We start from the raw sequence: 19,928 nt of genomic DNA, 5'->3' as shown, positions 1-19,928 counted from the left end.
ATCCTCGTGCTACGTGGGTGCATGTTCTCTGCAGTTTCTCCTTGCCTACGTAGGTCCCGCCCCCCACGGGTTGCTTCGAAGACACGACCACGTGACCTATGCACACTCGATCCACGCGCGTCAGAGCAGACCTTGCCTTCTCTCCCAAGTCTGCAGTTCATCTTTGCTACCCCGCAGCTATAATGCCTCGACGAAAGAACCCACAGCCTCGCCGCCGGCAGCATGCGAGTGTGATCGACGATGAAGATGTCGTACAAGACACGGTGGGGTCAAGGGAGACGACGAGCGGTACCGAAGAGACCCAACCTCGCAAGAGGGTCAGATGGGGCGGCGGTCTGGAGACACAGGACGAAGACGAAGACGAAGAAGAAGAGGAATCCTCCTCGTGTGTTGAGAGGGAGAAGGTATGTGTTTGCGTATCAATTGGCAACCCCCCGTTCAATCTGACCCGGACGACAGGTGTGCATGGCAGCATCGTGCCAATTGTACGTGGGTTGCCTGGGTATATGCGCGCTTCATCGACTCAGAAATACCTCAGTGGCCGTGTCGCTTGCGCATATTACGATCCGGTCACGTTCACTATGTATGTGCTAGAAGACACCCCGGAGAACCAGCACTTCGACTTGACGAAAGCATGTGAGTATGATCCTGCGCCGTGCCAAGCAGTGCTGAATGAGATGCATATATGCAGTCCTTGAACAAGCCAGTCCGGACGTGGTGCTAACGAGCTCGAAAGCCGACGACAACTGTATGGACGTGCTCCGAGATCACAGTGAGACCTTCAAATTATCTTGACAAGCCCCGTATACCCAACTTTTCCTCAGTGGATGGCTCGGGAGGCACCTTTCAAGTGCGCCCACACAAGAACTTCATCCCGAACAAGGGTCGTGAACGCCTGCTTTCCTTGCGGCTCCTCTCCGAACTCCCCGCAATGTGCGCGTCGGACAGTATGTCGGAGGTCAGCTCCACCTCAGAAGCTCGGAATGCGTACGACTTCATGCGCCGGCGGAGAGAAGTCGGCGGGGACCCGACGACGCAGAAGTGGAATGCTTCTGTGCGGCTAGCGAACTTCGCATCTGTAGATAACTCGCCGCTCTGCGTGCGTCTTCTCGTCCCCTCCCAGGGTTGAGGCTGGTGCTAACACCCCCGTTCAGCTAGGATCCATAGGCGCACTACTGGACTACTTGACACGTGCGCGGGCGGTTTCCGAGCTCGAGGATGAGGGTGTTGGCGGGCTTGAGATTCGCGACATCAAGCCGTTGCCCCTCTTCCACACCATGCAGATCAACGCCGATGCTCTTTTCTCCTTGCAGATCTTCGAGGACGAGAACCACGCATCCATCCACTCGGACAAGACCAAGGAAGGCCTGTCGCTTTTCGGTATCCTGAATAGCACCAAGACGACGCTAGGCCGAGCTCTGATGCGCGAGTGGTTCCTGAGGCCATCCATGTCCCTGGAGGTTATCAATGCGCGGCACGACGCCGTGCAGTCCTTGTTACGGCCAGACAACATCGCCAGTAGACTTGCCATGCACAGTCACCTTAATGGCATGAAGAACATACCGAGGATCCTCGTTGCGATGAAGACTGGACGAGCAAAAGTGTCTGATTGGCAAGGTCTTGTCAAGGCAGGTCTTTTTATCTTGTCAAAGGGGCGCTATCCTTGAGCTCATGATCTTCGCAGTTTGCTTTCCATGCCCTGCTTCTCAGGGACTCGCTCTCCGAGCTCAATCAAGCAAGCCATGTCGAGATTGTGAGGCGGGTGAGCACCACAGTCCGGATTCGTTCAAGAACGGACCGTTTGATGTAGCGCGACGTAGCTCCTTGCGGTCTTGGAGGTGGTCCGTCTGCGAGAGATCGGTAACGTGGTCAACGAAACAGTAAGATCAATTCTTCTGTTTCTTTTCATTTCGCTGACCATTCATGTCTTTAGATCGACTGGGAAGAGAGCACGAACGCGGGCCGCGTATGCGTTAGAGCACGTGTCGACGACGAATTAGACAATTTGAAACACATATACAATGGCATCGACGCGGTCCTTGTGCGTCTGCTGCATTTGGCCCAGGATTTTTACCTCTCGATCTCACCTTCCGCTTGCAGTCAAAAGTTGCTGAACAAGTGTCAGCAACAATCCCGCTCGACTATACGCCTTCGCTCAATGTCGTCTACTTCCCTCAACTCGGTAAGGCAACTCTGAAATATGTCGCAATGCACAGATTGACGAAGCTGCGCAGGCTTCCTCGTCTGTGTTCCCATGAAGGAGGAATGGAAGTCTGAAGAGGGCATCCAGGTGCTTGAAGGATGGAGTTTCCAGGTGAAGATTGCCGTTCAAATGCCGCATCGTTACTGATTTTATGCGCAGTTTTCTTCGGAGTGGGTGCAATCCTTCTACATGTCAGGTGCAGCGAGCCGACGCGCATCTTCAGCTCGCATGTTTATTTCAAGTCGCAAGAGATGCATGGTGCGTGACAGTTGCACCATCAAGGCTTCAAACCTCACTATTTGGCAGACATGGATACGCATATCGGGGATCTGCATCCCGCCATCGTAGGTAAGGAACATCTTACTTCCCAGCACGAGCTCTCTCAATGCCGCTCCGCAAGACCGGGAGATAGAGATTGTACAGATATTGCAAGAGAAGATCCTCGTCCATGAGAAGGCGATAAATCATGCTTGTGACGTCTGCGCCGAACTGGACTGTTTGATCTCTTTCGCGCAGGCTTCGCAATCGTATGACTACAGAAGGCCTCGTATGACACAAGACAACGTCATTGACATCAAACAGGGGCGGTGAGTTCGTGTCAATAGGCCGTAAGTACCACTAACTTTTACGACGACGCCATAGACATCCTTTGCAGGAAATTGTCGTCGATACGTTCGTCCCCAACGACACGTACCTTGTTGGAGGAGCCGACACCGATGTCACTGTTGAGAATGACGACGACGACAGTGATATGGAAGATGAACGTCAATACGTCAAGAACAGTATCATGGTATGCACCGGCGCAAATGCATGCGGCAAGGTCGTATTCAACGATACCTCTCCATATGCGGTCGTTGAATGGAAATGTCTCCATAGAGTGTATACCTGAAGCAAATCGCGTTGATCCAGTATATGGCCCAGGTGAGTTCCATCAAGAATCTGGGGATGACGTTAGTTGATGAATCGTGACGCTAGATTGGATGGTTAGCCATCATCCCAGCTGAGAGCTGGAATACCGTACACTGACGTCCAAACAGTTTCGTTCCGGCCGAATCGGCGATTCTTGGTGTTGCTGACAAGAGTAAGAGCGTCGTCTCGTCATATTATAATTGCGGTTGCTGACCTTCCGTCCACCAAGTCCTTACTCGGGTGCAAACACGCGAATCAGTGTCGAGGGTGTGGATATATGATGACACTTTGTCATATGCGCTTACGATCCCATCTTTGCAGGTCCAGTCGGCGTTCATGATTGACCTCAATCAGGTGTCTCTCGCCCTCCGCAACTCAACTGAGCGCTCCTTGATTCTCCTAGACGAGTTCGGCAAAGGGACCTTGCCCACAGGCTAGTACATTGCGCTTTCACCTGCCTCAACTTGGATCTGAACATACAATCGATACTCTGGTTGGCTGGCTGCTCTTCTTCTGGATCTTCTCAATAGATGGTGCTGGTCTGTTCTGCGGCGTCTTGAAGCACCTACTCGAACGCGGGCCTCGTTGTCCCAAAGTCATCGCTACCACGCACTTCCATGATGTCTTCCAGAACGAACTGCTCAGTCCACACAGGCTACCGGTCACCTTCGTTCACATGCAAGTACTCTTGGCGTCTGGCACTGGGAACATATCTGTGAATTCAGACGGAAGCGCGGACGCGTCGGACGATGAAGGCGTGCAGATTGGCCCCGGCGAGAAGATTACCTACCTGTACAAGTGTGCACTCTAGGTACCTTTCAGTGATCAAAGTTGACAATCTCGTTACAGGGTCGCAAATGGCTACTCTCTGCACTCGCATGCCATCACCTGCGCGGAGCTTTTCGGAATACCCAAGCGAGTGACTTCGCGCGCGAAGTACGTCTGGTGAGTCGTTAGATCTCATTCTGCTATGTCGTCGCATGCTCACTCAGTCCATGACTTGAGCGAACTACTGGCGCGACACGAGATCTGCCAGCTGCTCGATGAAGATATGACAGACGGGGAGCGTCAAGAGCTTGAGGAGGCTGAAGAAGTCTGCCGGAAGTTCCTCGCGTGGGATCTCACGCCGGCCTCCGTCACGAGTCATCAGGGATCTGTGAGAGATGCTCTCGCTGAAATCCTTGATCGCCCCATGCACGATTGAAACCTTGGGATGCCGTGTAATGTGATATGTACAACGATACATTCGGTAGTGTGGTTGCCTGGTCCATACATTCCATTCACGCCGTCCTCGCTGCGTCCTCAGGCCTCATCATCGATGCGCGTTCCATGCACATCCCCATACGACTACGTCCCATCGACGTCCATCCCATCATCGTCCGCATCCTCCGTCATAGTATCGTCCGATACTGTACCCTCGTAAGAGTAGGTGTCATCTGAGTCATCCGTGGAAGCTGAGGACTCGGTATTGTCAGACGTAGACCCATCCTCGTCTTCGCGAGCACTGGCAAGTGGGGGGTACAGCACGTCCAGATCCATCCTATAGACGCCCCATGCAGTGTGCACGATAGCAAGGCCAGGTATGGTATGGACGCGGGGAAGCTCGTTATCCGGAGTGTCGGGAGGGAACAACTGCGGGAGCCGTTGGATGGAGTTGAGGGCGCGGTCGAGCAACCGGATGTTCTTCCACGGTACCTCCTTAGCGAGCTTCCGCTCTGCACGAGATGCGATGAAACCGGCGCGATGGTCCCCGACAGGGGATGTCGTCCACATGTCTATGTAGGCAAGCGTGGGGTGGCTAGGTAGCCGATTCACGACGTTGAAGTCGTTTAATGGAGCCTTGGTTTGAAGAACCAAGTGTCGCAACCCCGGGCAGAGGTGTATGTGGTCCGCATAGGGGTGGTGGGATGAGTCACTGTACAAATGCGACGCCATATCGAGGTGATCGCGGAACTCAAGGTACTCGATGGTCTTGCCCCACTTCTGCAACACTCGACCTTGTATGTCTGTGGCCATAGGGAGGATGAGACGTTTGAGGCGCGGCAACTCCCACTTGATGAAGCGCTTCGCATGTCCGTCCCCTCTACGCACGTCGTACTCCTGGGAGAGGTCTAGCTCTTGCAATGTCGGGAGTACTACATGCTCGAGGGATGCCGGGTGATCGATGTTGATGGCGAGGGCGGTGAGCTGAGGGAACGACGCAATGCAACTGAGTGGGAAAGTGAAATGTGTGAGCTGGCTGCCACCCTGGGGCCATTGCTCGAAGCGCTGTAGGGTCCTTGATAGCGCCCCGATGGCAGACGCCAGAACCGGCGGGAAAGGATACAACATGATGCGACGGATGTCATCCAGATCTTCCATAGAGAAGAGGCTGTCTGTGAATATCAAGGCGCGTAACCCGCTGCATCGAGCGAGAATGTACGCCAGATCATTCGTAACCACCTCCCGAACCTCGGCGGTTACAGGACAATCGACAACCATCCTCCTAACCAGCTGGGCGAGGTCCGGGTTTTCCCGTAAGCTCCTGGCGAATGCTCGAACTTGTGTCGCATATCGGAAGGAGACGTCTTCGTAGATGAATGGTAGGACGGAGGAGTGCCACCGTTTGCTGACTCGTCCCAACCTCAGCTTCGATGCGAGGACTTTCACCCACGGGGAGTGTGGTCCTCGACTGGGTGTCGGGTCCACGAGAGTGGTAGGTGGAAGGACGAAGCGAAAGATAGTATGGAGAAGTTCGACAGGAAGGTCATCGGTGGAGCCGTTCTGATGTCGAATCCATCTGGACGCGGTATCCTTGCAATTTTCCTGCGAAATAGAGGCACAATAAGTTAGTGTAAACATACGTCGAGTTCATAGGAAGCAACACTGACACATAGACGGGTAAGCATGCGCTCCATTCTGTATGTCTCTTGCGTTTGGGCTTTGACATGGGTCTCTTTCCATTTCCTCAGAGATACGATTTCCTCCAGCAAGTCTTTAAGTGGCCTGCCCTCTCGGAGCAAGGTCAAGACGTCGTCGTCGCTGATTTCTGACGTTGCGTGTTCCATCCCTCGTCCTGTATCGTCGTATTCATTAGAGCATAACGTAGAAAGAGGTGAGACGTACTGTGTTCTACGGAACAGCTAGCGAGACGATTGTGGCCGTCGGAGTTTAGCATTACATAGATTGCACAGCTTACTGATAAGTATATGTGGGCGGCGCCTCCGCTTTTGACTGATCCTTCTTACTTACCATATTGAGTATCCTCAGCTGCATTGTCGCAGGCAGGTAAAAATACTATCTACGATGATGCCATGTCTGATGATCATCGGAGGAAACGCTGTATGCACATGTCTACGAGATCTATTGTTGGCTGATACAGTACATTCTAGTAAGAGACAGACAGACAGCTTGATACCTGACAATGCCGAAGTAAGTAGCAGCGGCATCGTCACAACTGATGATACGTAATCGGACCCGGGACCCAAGAAACGTTCACGAACCCTACGACGTCAATCGCAGACTATAATCACGGAAGTATTCCCAAGTCGCACAAGCGGTACCTGGGGGTGCGGATCGAGAACTCCAGGTAACACTGAAATCACGACCTCAGGATCAGAGCTGACCTCGCAAACGCTCGGTACCATGTGACGCACCTGCAAGTACATCTCCCAGATCTCAGCGAGCTCACGGTCATCGCCAATGATCTTCCTGATCCTTAATGCAGTGTCAATCACTTCACCGGTGAGCCGGCGCAACACTTCCAACGGAGAGAGCTGCTCCGCGGCTGCACGTAGGTGAACGTAATTGTTCGTCTCGCCCGCTAATTCCTCCTTGTAGAAGGAAAGGCTAGAAGCGGAGTCGAGTTAGTTGTTGGCTTGAAGAGCTCAAGAATTTGGCACGTACATATCGCTAAGACAGGAATGAACATGTTAGAGTAGGTATGATGGAGTAGTTAAGAAAGGCACGTACTTGGTTCCTAGCGTCCAATGTTCGATTTCACTGCAAGCTCAATTCAGTAGCGGCTAGGAATATGGAAGTGCCCTGCTCACGGTAGTAGTTGCAAGTACGAGTCGGGAGTTTCTCGCCAGCTTCTTGTGAACATGAAGTGCGTGAACTGCGGGCCGCCACCGGCTCTGGTCCGGAGGTACCATGGGTACCGTGTTGCGGAAGGTGCGACGACCATACTAGCCGTAGCGAACTCGACGAAGGTTCCCGACAGAGCGTCCACCGTGCCGGTGATGATAGCATCTGCGCCCACGTCGGTCCAGTACTTGTGCGCCTCCTTGAGTAAGTCCACAAGGCGATCGAAGATGGGATTGAGCTGACGCTCCCCTCTGATTAGCCGGCGAGCGAATTGCGCGACAGAGTCGGGGTCGCGCTCTCCGAGATCTTCGCCGTAAAGCATGCATGCGGTGTAGAGGGCGACGTAGTAGCGGTGTTCGAGTGGGATGTGGCAATAGGCGGTCTCGGCGTAGGAACAGCTGGTCTCTACCATCTTCCCCACCATTTGCGGCTCGACGTCCAGATGCCAGGTAGCGATCTCCGACGCCAGTCGTTTACGAAGTTCTAGGTCTTTGGAGGTGTTCGGTGATCGGTAAGCAGAGCCCCGCAAGAAGCCCTGCAGGAGCTCTTGTAGCTCGGTCCGAAGGACTTTGGAGGAGTCCTGTAGACACAAAGACCTAGTTAGAGGGCAAAGTAGGACACCCAGAGAACTACGTACCGTAAGATCGGAGAAGACAGTGGACGGCATACTGGTATGAGTTTCGGTTGTGCAAGGCGTTGTGTGAGGGATGGGGCAGCAGATGTCGTTTTGCTGTGGTTGAGAAGTTATGCGGGAGAGTTGTTGGATTGGATTTCGCCGGCGGAGTGAGCGATTATATATCGGGAGCTAGCACACTGGGGTCTCACCCGGCTATCGTTGGTGTGATTGGCTGGCTAGTAACATTCTGCGTGCTGCCCGAACGCTGCAGCGCGGAGATTCGGGTCCGCCTGGTTGCTGCAATGTCCTCCGTGAGGCCTAGATCCACTTGACACTGCTTCCATCAACGCGTAACGGTGGCGTTAGGTTCGTGGGCACCGCAAGAGAATGAGCGTCGACCGGATGGTACAAGGTTCCGACAGCTATGCAATGCCTTGCAGCATGTGGCAAGATTCTAGATATGGGATCTGCGGTAGTAGCGGCTATGAGAATCCATCGACCTTGCACAGTTGGCACTTACCCTCGTCACCAAATAGTCACTAAGAATGCTCGTTCAGGTCACTCGCTTCACCATCGTGGGCCTAGACAACGCAATATACTGCGCGCGGACAATGAAGCATCGGCGTTCAGCAGAAGTGCATGGTGGAGAGCTGTTCACCGGTCCCGGCTAGCTGCTAGATACGCGGCCAGCGGAGCGCCCCCACATCCACCATTTGATGAGCGCTCTGTTGCGACAGGTTAGGAAATACCGCCGCACATCCAATCATCAGACATGTCTTCAAGGATGGGAAGCATATGTTTCGACGTCAACATGTTCTGCACTGGGACTAACACGGTACCTGATCCGCCTCTGCTTGCTTGTGTGACGTCCCTGTCGGAACGGGCACCGTACCGACACTGCTTCCCTACAGCTGGCGCCTTTTCCGCCTGAGCTACTATCAGTCAAACACCGTACACGATGGAAGTAACCGATAATTGCAGCTCACCAGACTGAGCATTTGAAACACCTGGAAATACCTACTGTACTTGAGTAGTATATCAACTGCCATGGATGCGCATAATCACAAGCGATCTACCAAGACTCAGTACTCAGTCATCGGTGGGTAGCACCCTGCAGAGATTCGCGGCCTTGATCTCGAAGTGGTCATACGCCGCCGACACAAAGTACCAACCCTGACTCACCTCCTCCCGCAACTTAGCCAGGTATCCCGTGTATTCTCCGCCGATGATCAATGCCTCCTGGTCCACGCTGTCCGGTTTCACCGGGACCAGGAATTCCACCGGAACGACGAAAGTGTCCACTGTCGGGTTCAGCGGCTTGAGGAACCTGACGCGAGCGGTGGATGCGAATGCCATGTTACCTCGCCCGGTATTGAAGACAGAGAGCACGACAGCTTGAGCGTCTTCGTAAGCGCCGTTATGCCAACCATTGCTCGTTCTAGTAGGCAGTGAGCCTTGGACGATGACGAGCATCCCGGAATGAGAGGCGACAGCCGGGTCGAGCAACCAATCTTCAGCCACGTCTGCTTGGAAGTACCAACGGCGTTAGCGCGTCCCAAGTAAAGCATGGATAGTCGAGACGTACCCGCGACGTTCTCAGTACCGGGTTCCTTGTAGGTTTGGTTTCCTTCAGGCAGCGACAGCAACCTGTCCAATTCGTGCTCGTCGTTCGTGCTATCCTGTATGCACATATTCAGCTGCGGTATACGGCTGCGAGGAACACAACTGACATCATCACCAGGCACCTCGATCGCCTCCTCGACCCAGTCCGATTCCGTCTTTGCAGGCCGCGAAGCACCGCCGGCGGGGTCTTCCTTTGTCTGTAGAGCGCTCCGACTCAGTGCCGCGACGCATTACATTCAGAGCACACTGAAGCGCACCGCAAAGCTCAGTCCCGTCGAGCCAATGTCATCCCAGACGTCTCCACGGAGAAGATCATGCTCAATCTCAATCTCCAACTTGACGGCTTGTATGGGCGGACTCCGGGCTAGCGCAGACCGGATTCTCTTGGGAGGGTTCCCTTCCTCTTCTTTGACCGCGTAGGTATGGGCCGCGCTTGGATTCGGAGAGGACGAGCGCTGACGCTTGACGACGCTTGATTCTATGCGTGACGGATATTGGTCGCGCTGGGTAACAGTCGACCTCTCCGGCGAACGAGAACGCTGATGCTTGACGTGAACGGTTTCGGCGTGCACTTCCCGCGATATCGAGACCTGTTCCGTTTCGTCGCCCATCAACCCCTTCCTATCGGCCTTTTCGCGACTGCCCGGCGGAGTACCCCGACTGACGTCGTCTACGCCCATGGCGCTAGCTGCCGAGCGTCAGCAACAGCCCATACATCCGATATCGGAATGTGGGGTACGTACCTGGCAAGGGTGTCGTACGCGGGCTTGAGGTCGCAATGTTCGAATGCGCGAGCGCAACACGTTCCGACACATGCATAGCAATTATAATATATGCAGTTCAACGTGTCACCGAAACCCGACCCTGAAGGGTTAGCATACGCGCCCGCACCTGCCTGAGGCCTTTCACACAGCGTGCCTGCTTTGCCCCGTCACACCGTTGCCACGGAGCGCTCTGCCATGCAGGAGATCCATAGGGATGTTTGTTTTCCGTCCGATCCGCTTCACAGCTATTGTACACGAAAGAGCACAACGGTAGATTTGCACATTCTCTGTTCACTCATCCTTGCTCGAGTACTTGCCGAGCCAACGGAACACTTCGTAGTGCCACTTCAGACTGTTCACTCGATGAGCATTATACGTACTGGAGGAAACGTGCACACGTACCTGTTCTGGTGGTTCAATACCCAGTGGTTCTCGTCCGGGAAGATGACTAAACGACTCGGGATACCGAGCCTGAGGACGCTAATTAATCTACATTCTGCACGCACAAAAGCGAGGAACACGTACTGCTGGAGAGCATGGAACGCGCCGATACCATCAGTCTCAGGGAGGCGGTAGTCCTTGCTGCCGTGTATGACAAGCATGGGAGTCGACCACTTGTCAACGAAGTTAATCGGGTCATACCTGTACGGAGGATGAGTATGGCGCGTCTGGAAGAATAGTCAGGGGCGTACTTCGCGATCACCTCCTTCGCGCGGGGCTCCCACGGGCGTCCTCCCCACTCATAGTTGAACTACAAAAGCAGTTGATAGTGAGGACTCAGGACACGGACTCAACAGGCTTGTAGACCGGACTTACGAAGAAGAGCTCGTCGGTAGAGTAGCCATGGTATTGAGCACCGAACGCCTATACGCTGGATCAGTCTCACTACTCAAGACCACAATAGCGCACGTACCCCGTCGTGACAGACCAACGCCTTGAAGTTGAACCCGTACTCAGGGTGACCCTGGATCCAGCTGGGAACATGTCAGTACCCTGATCTACGGAGAACTTCCATACACGCACTTGATGGCATATCCGCCATAGCTCGCACCCGCGGCAACGGCGCGGTCAGGGTCGACTTCAGGGAAGTTGTCGAGAACGTATTTCCAACCCTTCTGCAAATCTGCGCATCGACGGGTGTGAGACAATAGGCACACGCAAGGGCATTGCCTGTCTTCTCACCAACGAAAGGCTTCCCTCCCCAGTCCTCGCTGATAGCGTCCGTCAACTCTGCACAGATGCGTGAGTGATGACTCGGTTACAATATGATCATTATGTACTTGCCTTGGCCGAACGAAGTAGAACCGGTGGGATTGATAGCGACAACGAAGTAACCCTGCTGAGCAAACACTTCGCAAATATAGTCAACAACGCTCGAACCACCCTCTGAATCTATGCAACAACACACCGTTCAAGTTCCACCTGTTAGACCACTGGTCCTCCCAGGCACCCTCGGGCCCACCGTGGATAGCCAACAAGATGGGCCACTTCTTCTTCTCGCCAGCCTTGAAGCCCGGGGGCTTGATGGTCCATCCCTGGATCTTCTTCCCTTCCGCCCCCTCAAACCAGAAATCGTCGCCCGAGTCGAGGCTCTTGCCCTTGAGCCCAGCGTCCGCAAGCTTGGTCAGCTTGTCCAGCACCGGCTTGCCGCTCTCGTTCAGTCCGCGCAGGATGAACACCTCGTTGGGCGACGTCAGCGAGGAGCGGGTGAAGATCAGGCGGCCGTTCGACCGGGGCTGGATGTCAGAAACGGCGCCAGTGGAGGTGAGCTCGCGAGGCTTGCGGGATTCGTCAGAGAATGAGGGATCGACCGTGGACGTGCTGGGAGTAGGTGGGACCTGGAGAGAGAAGATCTTGATGCGGGCCAGGTCGCCAGCGGTGAAGAAGACGGTCTTGTCATCGTGCGCGAACTGGGATGCTATGTGAATATTCAGGCGTGTTCTGCGAGCTTACGGTACATACCGCGATCGAGCTGACCGATCGATCCCAGTGGTGTGTGAGCGTGTAGCGAACGTCCTTCTTCAGGTCGTAGATGACCAGTTCAGCGCTGCGACATACTCAATTGAGGTGAATTACCAAGACAGCATCGAACGTACCGGTCCGACTCGTGACCGTCTCTGGCGAGCTCGGTCCAAGCCACCTTGTCACCAGCAGTGTTGAAGACGGGGCCATGGGTCGCGCCCTGCTTGCCAGAGGTGAGCTCCCTGGGCGCGGACAGCCCGTGGATGTCGACGAGGTAGATCTGACGTCATAGCCCAGCGACGTGAGCACAAAACAAATGAGTAAGTACATGCAAGTCTCGACTCACGTTCTGCTTGGTGTGCCATGCCTTGGGCAGCTGCGGGTCCTTGGCCGTGTAGATGACATCCGTCTCGGAAACGTCGAAGTCGTCGGTGCCACCGAAGGGCTCGACAGGGGCGTGCTGCGAGCACACTCGGACCTCAGTACTCTCGTCCAGCGAGCTAGTCGCGTATACATACGTGTCCGGTGCCCTTCAGCAAGTTGGTGAAGATGGTTCCGAGGACCCACTTGCCGTCCAAGCCCTTCTGGAGCTCGACGCTGAACAGAGAGGGTCTCTTCGGGCCAACCCATGTGTCCCAATGACGCTCGAACGTCTCGTCATAGACGAACGCAGTGTCGCCCCGGTTCTCCCATGCCTCGTCGTTTTCCTTGACCTTCTTCAGGTCACCGTCGGCATGAACGTAGTCGGAGAACACGAGGTAACTCGCTTTGGGAGAGTAGCGGAAATTGGTCGCGGTGTCGGTGGGGAACTTGCCAATGAGGACCGGGAAGTCGGGAAGTCTCAGGCCGCCGAGACTGCTATCAATTTCAACGGAGAGCGCATACAAGCTGATGACCTTGTTCTTGTCGCTACCTTCCGCAACAGCATGCGCGAGGGTACGGTCATCGAGCCAGAAGGCTTCACCGCCGCTCGTGAGGGGAACGTCGATGGGTAGGATGGTACTCTCGACGGCAGCGATGTGGATGGACTTGGTGTTTCTGCACAGCTCAAGAACATTGGGTCGCCGTGGGCGGGAAAACTACGGAGGACTCACTTCTTCTCCTTCAGCGAGTACTGGCTCACGGGCACGAACACCAAATCTCCTGCAGGGTTCGCAACTCCTGTCGCAGCCCTGGGCAGCTGAACGAGATCATTCGGCGAGAAGATCTCCGCGCCTTCCTTGAAGGCGAAGCCGGCGGTCGCCATGCTGGTGTAGTTCAGGGGAGATTGAAGGGGGACCTGGGCAGCGAGTCCGAGCGCAGACACGGGGAAACCTGGGGGAACCCGCATCGTGGGCAACGGCAACGTGGAAGCTATAGATCGATGAGCGCAGTGATTGTGGGGTGAGATGGGCTGAAACTGCTTTCTATTCCCCCCTCCGGTTTCCCCAGGCAGACCTTGAAGACAGCGCGCTATACAGCCGGTCCGGGCCGCCGTTGACGCGTTGACGCCTTTCCTACGTTCAATTTCGAAGAAGTTGGTGGCGACAGATGTCGATGAGCTCGCGTGCGTCCTACCTCTCTCGACGTCGTGAATGCTCATGCGCCATCAGTACGGTCAAGAAGATTCTGGTACCGCAAGGCGACGACATCCACGGCTTCGCGTCGCTCTCAAATAAAATTCGACACCGGGAAAGAAACAGCACAAGTATGTGGTACGTGACCGTACGTCCCACGCACGTACCTCGTGGCGCAGGCCTCTTCGTGGCTGTAGTTTCGCCTATGTCTCCCACAGAGAAGGGGGTATTGGGCGGTCTGTAACGGATCTGACCGAGTTCTGTTATCGAAGGACACCTGGCGGTGCAGTGGTGGTGATCTAGAGGGCACTGTTTTGGCTACATGCGTCTGTAATGTTCCAAAGTTGGTGCTCCATGGCGACGTCTTCAATCAACCATCCGCATTGGACGAGAAGCCTGCAGGTCAGTGATCACGCCCTTGTATCCCAAAGGACGAGGATTGCGCTCTACACGCCAAAACCATGGTGCGCTCTATGAATGGACGGAAGCCCAGTCCTTCTACTTGCATCCAGTATCGCACAGTCTTCTGGACCACTGGGTATGGCCTGCGACGGTTTCATGGTACACAGGAGCTTCTTCATTCTACGTATGACGTCTTCCAAGGTATGTGATTGCTTTCAGTCCTGCAGGTACATGCATCTTGACGGCGATCCCATGTAGCAGTGAAAGACAGTTCGCCGATGTTCTCGACTGCATCGGGACGTCAGTATCGGAAACATCATCCTCGTGAACGAGGCGGGCAACGACGTCAGGAAGGGGTACCTGATCGACTGGGATGCGTCAATCCTGGCCGACGAGGAAGGCCGTGCCGTTGAAGTCGGCCGAACGGTGTGTGGCGTACTAGCGAATTGTTGTGTTTACAATTCATTGATTCAAAGTTGTAGGGCACGTGGTCATTCATGTCGAGCAAGTTGCTGACAGAAAGCAACCCGACGCACACCCTGTAAGACGACATGGAGTCGCTGGTCTACGTCGTGCTATACGTTGCTCTCCACCACCTTCCGCACAACCTCAACTCCGACCAGCTCGCACAGTTGTCCAAAGAATTCCTCGATGCATCCTACCAGTGGGGCAGTCAATTATGGGTGGTGGAGCGAAACGCAAACGTTGTCAATCGGGTCATGACCAAGCGCGTGAAGTTCAAAGACACGCACTTCCAGAAGTGGCTGAACACGGTGCTCAATCTACATAAGGTAGGCCCAGTGTAGATTCGACGACTCTCTCGCTTAGCATGATCGCCTTCCCCCTCCCTCCCCTGTGCACCGATAGGGCTCAAACTTCATAAACAACTCATATGAACATTTATGAACACGATCTCGCTTTCCCCGTCCTCTGCAGAGTGCTTGAGGAGGAGATATGGCCCTCAAAAAGTCACGTGAAAGTCACGTGTAGTCGTCGGATCTACATTGGGTCTACCTTACGACCATAGAGCAGGCCGAAAGGGACGAAGAAGTCGCCGACTTGTGGTCGGATACGAGCCACCTCGATACCTTCTGGCAGGAATTCTTGGCGGAGACAACGTTGGCGTCCCAAGACCGGGTCGACAATGAGCTTCCCGAACAAAAATTCCCCTCGTCGGTTGCGACTTTCACTCCTCCCGTGTCACGACGCCCTGCGCCTCCTCCTCCTGAGCTGGCTGCAGGAGTCTCCGTCGGTGAACAGCCCGCTCGAAGCGCCAAGCGTCGCTGGCTCGAGCTTGCAGCGCTTCCCAGTCGAATATTACCGCGGATGATCCGCGGCGGTCGAAACGGTTGAAGGTCATCCCCTCCTCCAGCCTGAGGCAAAGATGATGGAAGGCTTCGACAACCGTCAATCGTGAGTTTGTTCGATTGTATCATCTTTGTATCGTTGGCATCGCTATGAATACTATAGGACTCGATATTTAACTGGATATGATCTTACTACGCTCTCTGGACGTGGGCGTTCAAGTTGACCGCCTCGAGTCCTCGCATCGACCGCATGGAAGCAAGAATGTTAGTGGATGACTATGCGTTGGGCCCAGCTAGAGCCTCCGCACCTATCACTGTACCTCGCAAAGGGCGTATCACAACAGCAAGTCGGATGACGTCGGTGACCCTTATTCGGCAGTGCCGCCAGTCCTTGCCCGCCGCGTGCAAGGCCAGTCCCGATTCCAACTGCCAGCCTTAAGTATGCAGCGCCGTGCGATGCAAGCCCCCACCTGCCCTTGCTTCCTGACTGTCACCTTCTAGCTCGCCCACCGACTTGAAGACGCGCGCACAAGACCAGAGCAAGCGACAGGTATCCTCGACCTGCAAGGGGGGACGCCCCTGCGCAGGCGAGTTTCCCGGAGGGGGCTTCTGGCGTTCTGAGGCGTTACTTCTGTGCGTTGACCGTGTTCTGGCTTGGGATGATATGCACAGGGACTCGCCGGCGGAAGACGAACGACGATCGTGCGCGCGCGCTCAAGACCAAGGTCGAGCGAAGTGTTGGGAGTCTGGGGATGGGCAGAGTGTGGTTGGTCGTGGTTGGCTGACGGTAGGCCTACTCGCCGTGTTTCTGTGTTTTCTCGTTCGCGGCGGATGCTGACAGCCTCTTCTCGCCCGCAGATGTTTCTGGTCGGGGATGTTTGTTTGCATGTATGCGCGGGGTGTTGTTGTGTTTCGTGTAGAGTCGTGTGGTTGTCTGTGTCGTGCTGTGGCTCTGGTTCTCTGTTGTTGCACTTGATGGCTGACGGCTGACACCCCACAGCTAGCTCGACTCGACACTCTACGGTGCACCAGAAGACCTCGACTGGACGACCCGACAGCGAGATCGGGCCTGATCAGCCTCCTCGCGTGGGCGGAGGCAGTCCTGGGTTGCGAGCCATCTTCCCAGGCTGCCTACTCGCTAACGTCGCGCTCACAAGGCGTGACAGCCTCCCGCCATGGGGGGCCCTCTGCACGCTGTAGTGACGAGGCTAAACAAAGCAAGGCTCTTCTTCGGGAGAGTCTTCTTTTTCTTCCGTGGCGTCTTCTGCCTTCAACTGCGAAGGGGGGAGGCGGCACGGACGGCAAAGAAGGCTCAAGGAGTCGGAGAATACAGAAGGCGCGCCACGTACGAGACCTTGTCAGCCATCCTGAGTTCGCGCAGTCACTGGTGGGTTAGGGTTCCTGTTTCCGCAGGAAGTCCACGTGGCTGATGATAGGAAGCGCCGGAAGTTTGGTATGTAGTGACGTCACTGGGGGGGACTATATGTCTCTCGACGCAGATGCACACAAGTGCCCTCGCGCGGCGCGTCAGACAAAACTTGGGGGGCAAGGCTATTACAACAAATCGAATACAAGCTGGATGTACACTATTCGTACACGTAGTGGTGGTCCATCACATCATACGGAAGAAACGATCGTCAAAATCATGCGGGTTTTTGAAAGGTGGTAAGGTAAGAACCGAGGCTCGGACAGGGAGCATTCAATGCGCTTACAACTCAACCTTAGTCTTCGCCTGATGTTTCTCGTTCGCGGCGTGAGCACCCTTCTCCGCGCCCTCCTTCGCGCCCTCTGCGCCTCCCGTGAGGATATCTAAGATCATGCCGAGCTTGTTCTCAGTGACCTCGACGCCGGAGTCGAAGATATCCTTCACTCGGTGCCACAGGGATCCAGCGCGCCAATGAGTCTGCGTCCAGCGAATCCGAACCTCCTGGAGGAGACCGGGACGAGTGGTGGGGAGCTTGTCGTCGGAGAAACCATTCTCACGAAGATAGGCACGGAGACGGGCATCAGGCCAGGTCAGGTAATCAGCGGTGCGGGAGGACACATCGGTGTACTTGTCCTGCATGAGCTTGACGAGCTCGTCACGGGACTTCTGGGCATCGGAGCGGAGATAGCCGTGTTCAATGAGCCACGAGCGCATGTCGGAATCTTTCCACGCAGCCCAGGTAGTGTCGGAAGCGTGAGCATAGTTGTCCCTGTTGGATGGTGCGCTGTGGTCAGTTGTGTAGGTGATATAGACGAACGGAAACATCTTACACGACCAACTTCTGCATCTTCTCTCGCGTGAGCTGAGCATCACTCTTGATGATACCGTGCTCCACAAGCCATTCCTTCGTCTGTGAGTCGTTCCAGGTGTCCCAAACCTTGCCGTTGACGTCATAATAGTAGCGCTCCATGAGAGCGACGAGCTCCTCACGGCGCTTGGTCGTGGTGTCCTTGAGGATGCGGTGGTCGATGAGCCAATGGTGGATGTAGGAGTCGGACCACGCCTTCCAGACGGGATTGGTAACGGCAGCGTAGGTCTCCTTCATCTTCGCGAGGAGCTTGTTACGTGGGGTAGTAGGAGGCTCGATGACGCCGTGCCCCTGAAGGTAGGAACGAATGCGGTTGTCGTCCCAGCTATATGCAAGGTTAGGCATGATGCGAAGAGAGAGAGGTGCACACAACTCACGTAGAGTAGACGTAGTCCTTGGAGTCATCCATAGCGCGCGCGGCGCTGCGAGTCGCTTGCGCGACCACCGACGAAGCCGACTTGGACGCCTGGTACCACGAATCACCGTAGACAGCGGTACTCGCCTGGGCAGAAGCGGTGCTAGACAGCGAGCTCGCCCTGGAAGCAGCGGTTTTGCTGTATGCGCTCGCTGCGACAGAGTACTGCCTCCACTTCTGCTTTGCAAGGAGCGCGAGCTGCTCGCGGGGGCCGGAGGGGTTGACCACTCCCTGGTCTAGGAGGAACTCACGGAGTCGTGACTCGTCCCAAGTGTCGAAGGCGTCCGCCTTGATGTTGGAGAACGCCACTTGGGCCTTGTTATACTGGTCGGCCGTCCATGAAGAGGCCGAATCCCAGTGGGCCTTCACAGCAGCCTGAAGCTCAGCCTGAGAGGGTGTGTTGGTGGGATAGGGGACCTTATGGGCGTCGAGCCAGTTCTGGAGTTCCTGAGCGGACCATGTAGTATATTCTGAGAATGTTGGATTAGAAGACAGTATCACCTACTGGACCTGGAGAATGCATACCTGCTGGTTGAGTGTTGCTTCCTCCGAACCAGGAGGCCTGGACGGCGGAGCCAGCGGTGAGGGCGAGGAGGAGGAAAGAAAGTCTCATGCTGGTAGTGAGGAATCGTGAGAGAAGGAGAGGAAGGAAAGCTATGGCCACTACGAGTCTATATAACGAGACACAAGCTGTTGTGGCTCAGCTCCGCTCTCCTCCATGACGCACCGCTCAACATGCGTGACGTCAGAGACGTCACGCACTCATCTTCGTTTGTGCTCGACAAGAAACCGCTCCTGACTTGGTGCATACCGTAAGCACTAGTGGGCGTCGGGGCATGCGATGGAGCAGCCTGACTGTTGGATTTCCGGGATCTGGCAGTCTCGTAGACACAGTTCCCGATATGGAACGCTTAGTCAGCACATACTTATATGCCCGTCTCGCATGATATCTAGCCAAAAGCAATATTCCATTGACATGTCGGTGTTGTCTCGAACTTCAACAGACTCTACTTACGCGTGTGCGTCCACGATCGTACGGTTGACACCGGGGGCATTTTGACGTGTATCTAGTAGATATATTATAGAAATACGTTAGTTATTGGCCAAATGTATCCACCTCATGACAAGCGGATATACAGCGGTCATATTGGTAATAATTCTGGCATATATCTAACAGAAGAACAGCATTTTCTACAGCAACATATCCACCGGAAAAAAATGTACAAGGTACAGCATGTCTCATGAGGAAATAGGCCAGACATAGGCATTATGTGACTAGCATATGTCTCGCATGTGTTCCCAAGAAAATTGAGAGATAAACGCTGTCACTATTCTAAAAAGGAATGGTGTATGATCAGGATGTATCTGCACGTAACTTGCCAATCATATTGCAAAATACAATTTGATCATGTTCAGCATGTAACTGGCATGTGCCCGCAAAATATAATGTGGATAAACATTGAAAATATGAAAAATGTGTCCAATGTATGTCCACCATATGTTGTGCAGGATTATGCTGGACAGACTTCAACCATATGTTAGACACTTTGGAAATATATCCAGTGTTTGACTGCAATATGTCTAACCTAAGAAACTACTACTACTACTACCACCTACTACTACTTCTACTGCTACCACCAACTACCACCACCAACTACCACCAATGCTGTGAAGTAACTACTACCAACAACTTGATGTGATACTACCACCAATAAAGTGCCACCATGCTACTACTATACCACTTAAGATGTGCCACTCCATCTCCACCATAGGGTGACAGAGTTAGCACTGCATGGGCACAGAGTGAGCTGG

The 19,928-nt window shown here is 54.5% G+C and overlaps 7 protein-coding genes across 7 annotated transcripts; 2 read left to right on the top strand and 5 right to left on the bottom strand.

Moving 5' to 3' along the window:
• Positions 1 to 76: 76 nt before the first annotated feature.
• Positions 77 to 4,316, top strand: L226DRAFT_553418 (uncharacterized protein; the record flags this gene model as incomplete). The annotated part of the gene is made up of 19 exons (XM_067682925.1): positions 77 to 404; positions 528 to 636; positions 692 to 772; positions 825 to 1,099; positions 1,155 to 1,628; positions 1,685 to 1,762; positions 1,821 to 1,880; positions 1,934 to 2,041; positions 2,101 to 2,182; positions 2,235 to 2,342; positions 2,486 to 2,551; positions 2,604 to 2,790; positions 2,846 to 3,023; positions 3,080 to 3,128; positions 3,342 to 3,379; positions 3,434 to 3,545; positions 3,643 to 3,910; positions 3,962 to 4,057; positions 4,118 to 4,316. Exons 1-19 carry the CDS (start codon positions 99 to 101, stop codon positions 4,314 to 4,316), a joined length of 2,874 nt encoding a protein of 957 aa, XP_067534430.1. The 5' UTR covers positions 77 to 98.
• Positions 4,300 to 6,262, bottom strand: L226DRAFT_509595 (uncharacterized protein). The gene is made up of 3 exons (XM_067678221.1): positions 6,218 to 6,262; positions 5,983 to 6,167; positions 4,300 to 5,917 (listed from the first exon to the last, which is right to left on the bottom strand). Exons 2-3 carry the CDS (start codon positions 6,157 to 6,159, stop codon positions 4,460 to 4,462), a joined length of 1,635 nt encoding a protein of 544 aa, XP_067534429.1. The 5' UTR covers positions 6,160 to 6,167; positions 6,218 to 6,262; the 3' UTR covers positions 4,300 to 4,459.
• A 358-nt stretch (positions 6,263 to 6,620) lies between these two features.
• L226DRAFT_464745 (terpenoid synthase) lies at positions 6,621 to 7,844 on the bottom strand (the record flags this gene model as incomplete). Its single annotated transcript, XM_067675882.1, has 4 exons — positions 6,621 to 6,686; positions 6,748 to 6,940; positions 7,064 to 7,093; positions 7,144 to 7,844. 4 exons carry the CDS (start codon positions 7,842 to 7,844, stop codon positions 6,621 to 6,623), a joined length of 990 nt encoding a protein of 329 aa, XP_067534428.1.
• Positions 7,845 to 8,882: 1,038 nt separating this feature from the next.
• On the bottom strand, positions 8,883 to 10,235 carry L226DRAFT_571774 (uncharacterized protein; the record flags this gene model as incomplete). Its single annotated transcript, XM_067684595.1, has 5 exons — positions 8,883 to 9,316; positions 9,379 to 9,472; positions 9,524 to 9,613; positions 9,674 to 10,104; positions 10,160 to 10,235. 5 exons carry the CDS (start codon positions 10,233 to 10,235, stop codon positions 8,883 to 8,885), a joined length of 1,125 nt encoding a protein of 374 aa, XP_067534427.1.
• Positions 10,236 to 10,471: 236 nt separating this feature from the next.
• L226DRAFT_583101 (alpha/beta-hydrolase) lies at positions 10,472 to 13,472 on the bottom strand (the record flags this gene model as incomplete). The annotated part of the gene is made up of 15 exons (XM_067685554.1): positions 10,472 to 10,532; positions 10,583 to 10,651; positions 10,706 to 10,822; positions 10,873 to 10,931; positions 10,997 to 11,044; positions 11,094 to 11,154; positions 11,204 to 11,303; positions 11,363 to 11,410; positions 11,465 to 11,530; positions 11,589 to 12,090; positions 12,143 to 12,227; positions 12,277 to 12,422; positions 12,489 to 12,602; positions 12,661 to 13,180; positions 13,237 to 13,472. The coding sequence occupies 15 exons, from the start codon at positions 13,470 to 13,472 to the stop codon at positions 10,472 to 10,474; spliced, it is 2,232 nt and encodes a 743-aa protein (XP_067534426.1).
• A 1,179-nt stretch (positions 13,473 to 14,651) lies between these two features.
• L226DRAFT_560938 (uncharacterized protein) lies at positions 14,652 to 15,513 on the top strand (the record flags this gene model as incomplete). The annotated part of the gene is made up of 2 exons (XM_067683397.1): positions 14,652 to 14,891; positions 15,091 to 15,513. The coding sequence occupies 2 exons, from the start codon at positions 14,652 to 14,654 to the stop codon at positions 15,451 to 15,453; spliced, it is 603 nt and encodes a 200-aa protein (XP_067534425.1). The 3' UTR covers positions 15,454 to 15,513.
• A 1,435-nt stretch (positions 15,514 to 16,948) lies between these two features.
• On the bottom strand, positions 16,949 to 18,923 carry L226DRAFT_509587 (uncharacterized protein). The gene is made up of 4 exons (XM_067678220.1): positions 18,642 to 18,923; positions 18,079 to 18,586; positions 17,664 to 18,026; positions 16,949 to 17,602 (listed from the first exon to the last, which is right to left on the bottom strand). The coding sequence occupies exons 1-4, from the start codon at positions 18,727 to 18,729 to the stop codon at positions 17,116 to 17,118; spliced, it is 1,446 nt and encodes a 481-aa protein (XP_067534424.1). The 5' UTR covers positions 18,730 to 18,923; the 3' UTR covers positions 16,949 to 17,115.
• Positions 18,924 to 19,928: the final 1,005 nt, after the last annotated feature.

This window comes from Lentinus tigrinus, assembly GCF_003813185.1.
Source record: "Lentinus tigrinus ALCF2SS1-7 unplaced genomic scaffold L226scaffold_15, whole genome shotgun sequence".
Taxonomy (NCBI): Eukaryota; Fungi; Basidiomycota; class Agaricomycetes; order Polyporales; family Polyporaceae; genus Lentinus; species Lentinus tigrinus.
This window is presented reverse-complemented; position numbering and strand designations above follow the sequence as displayed.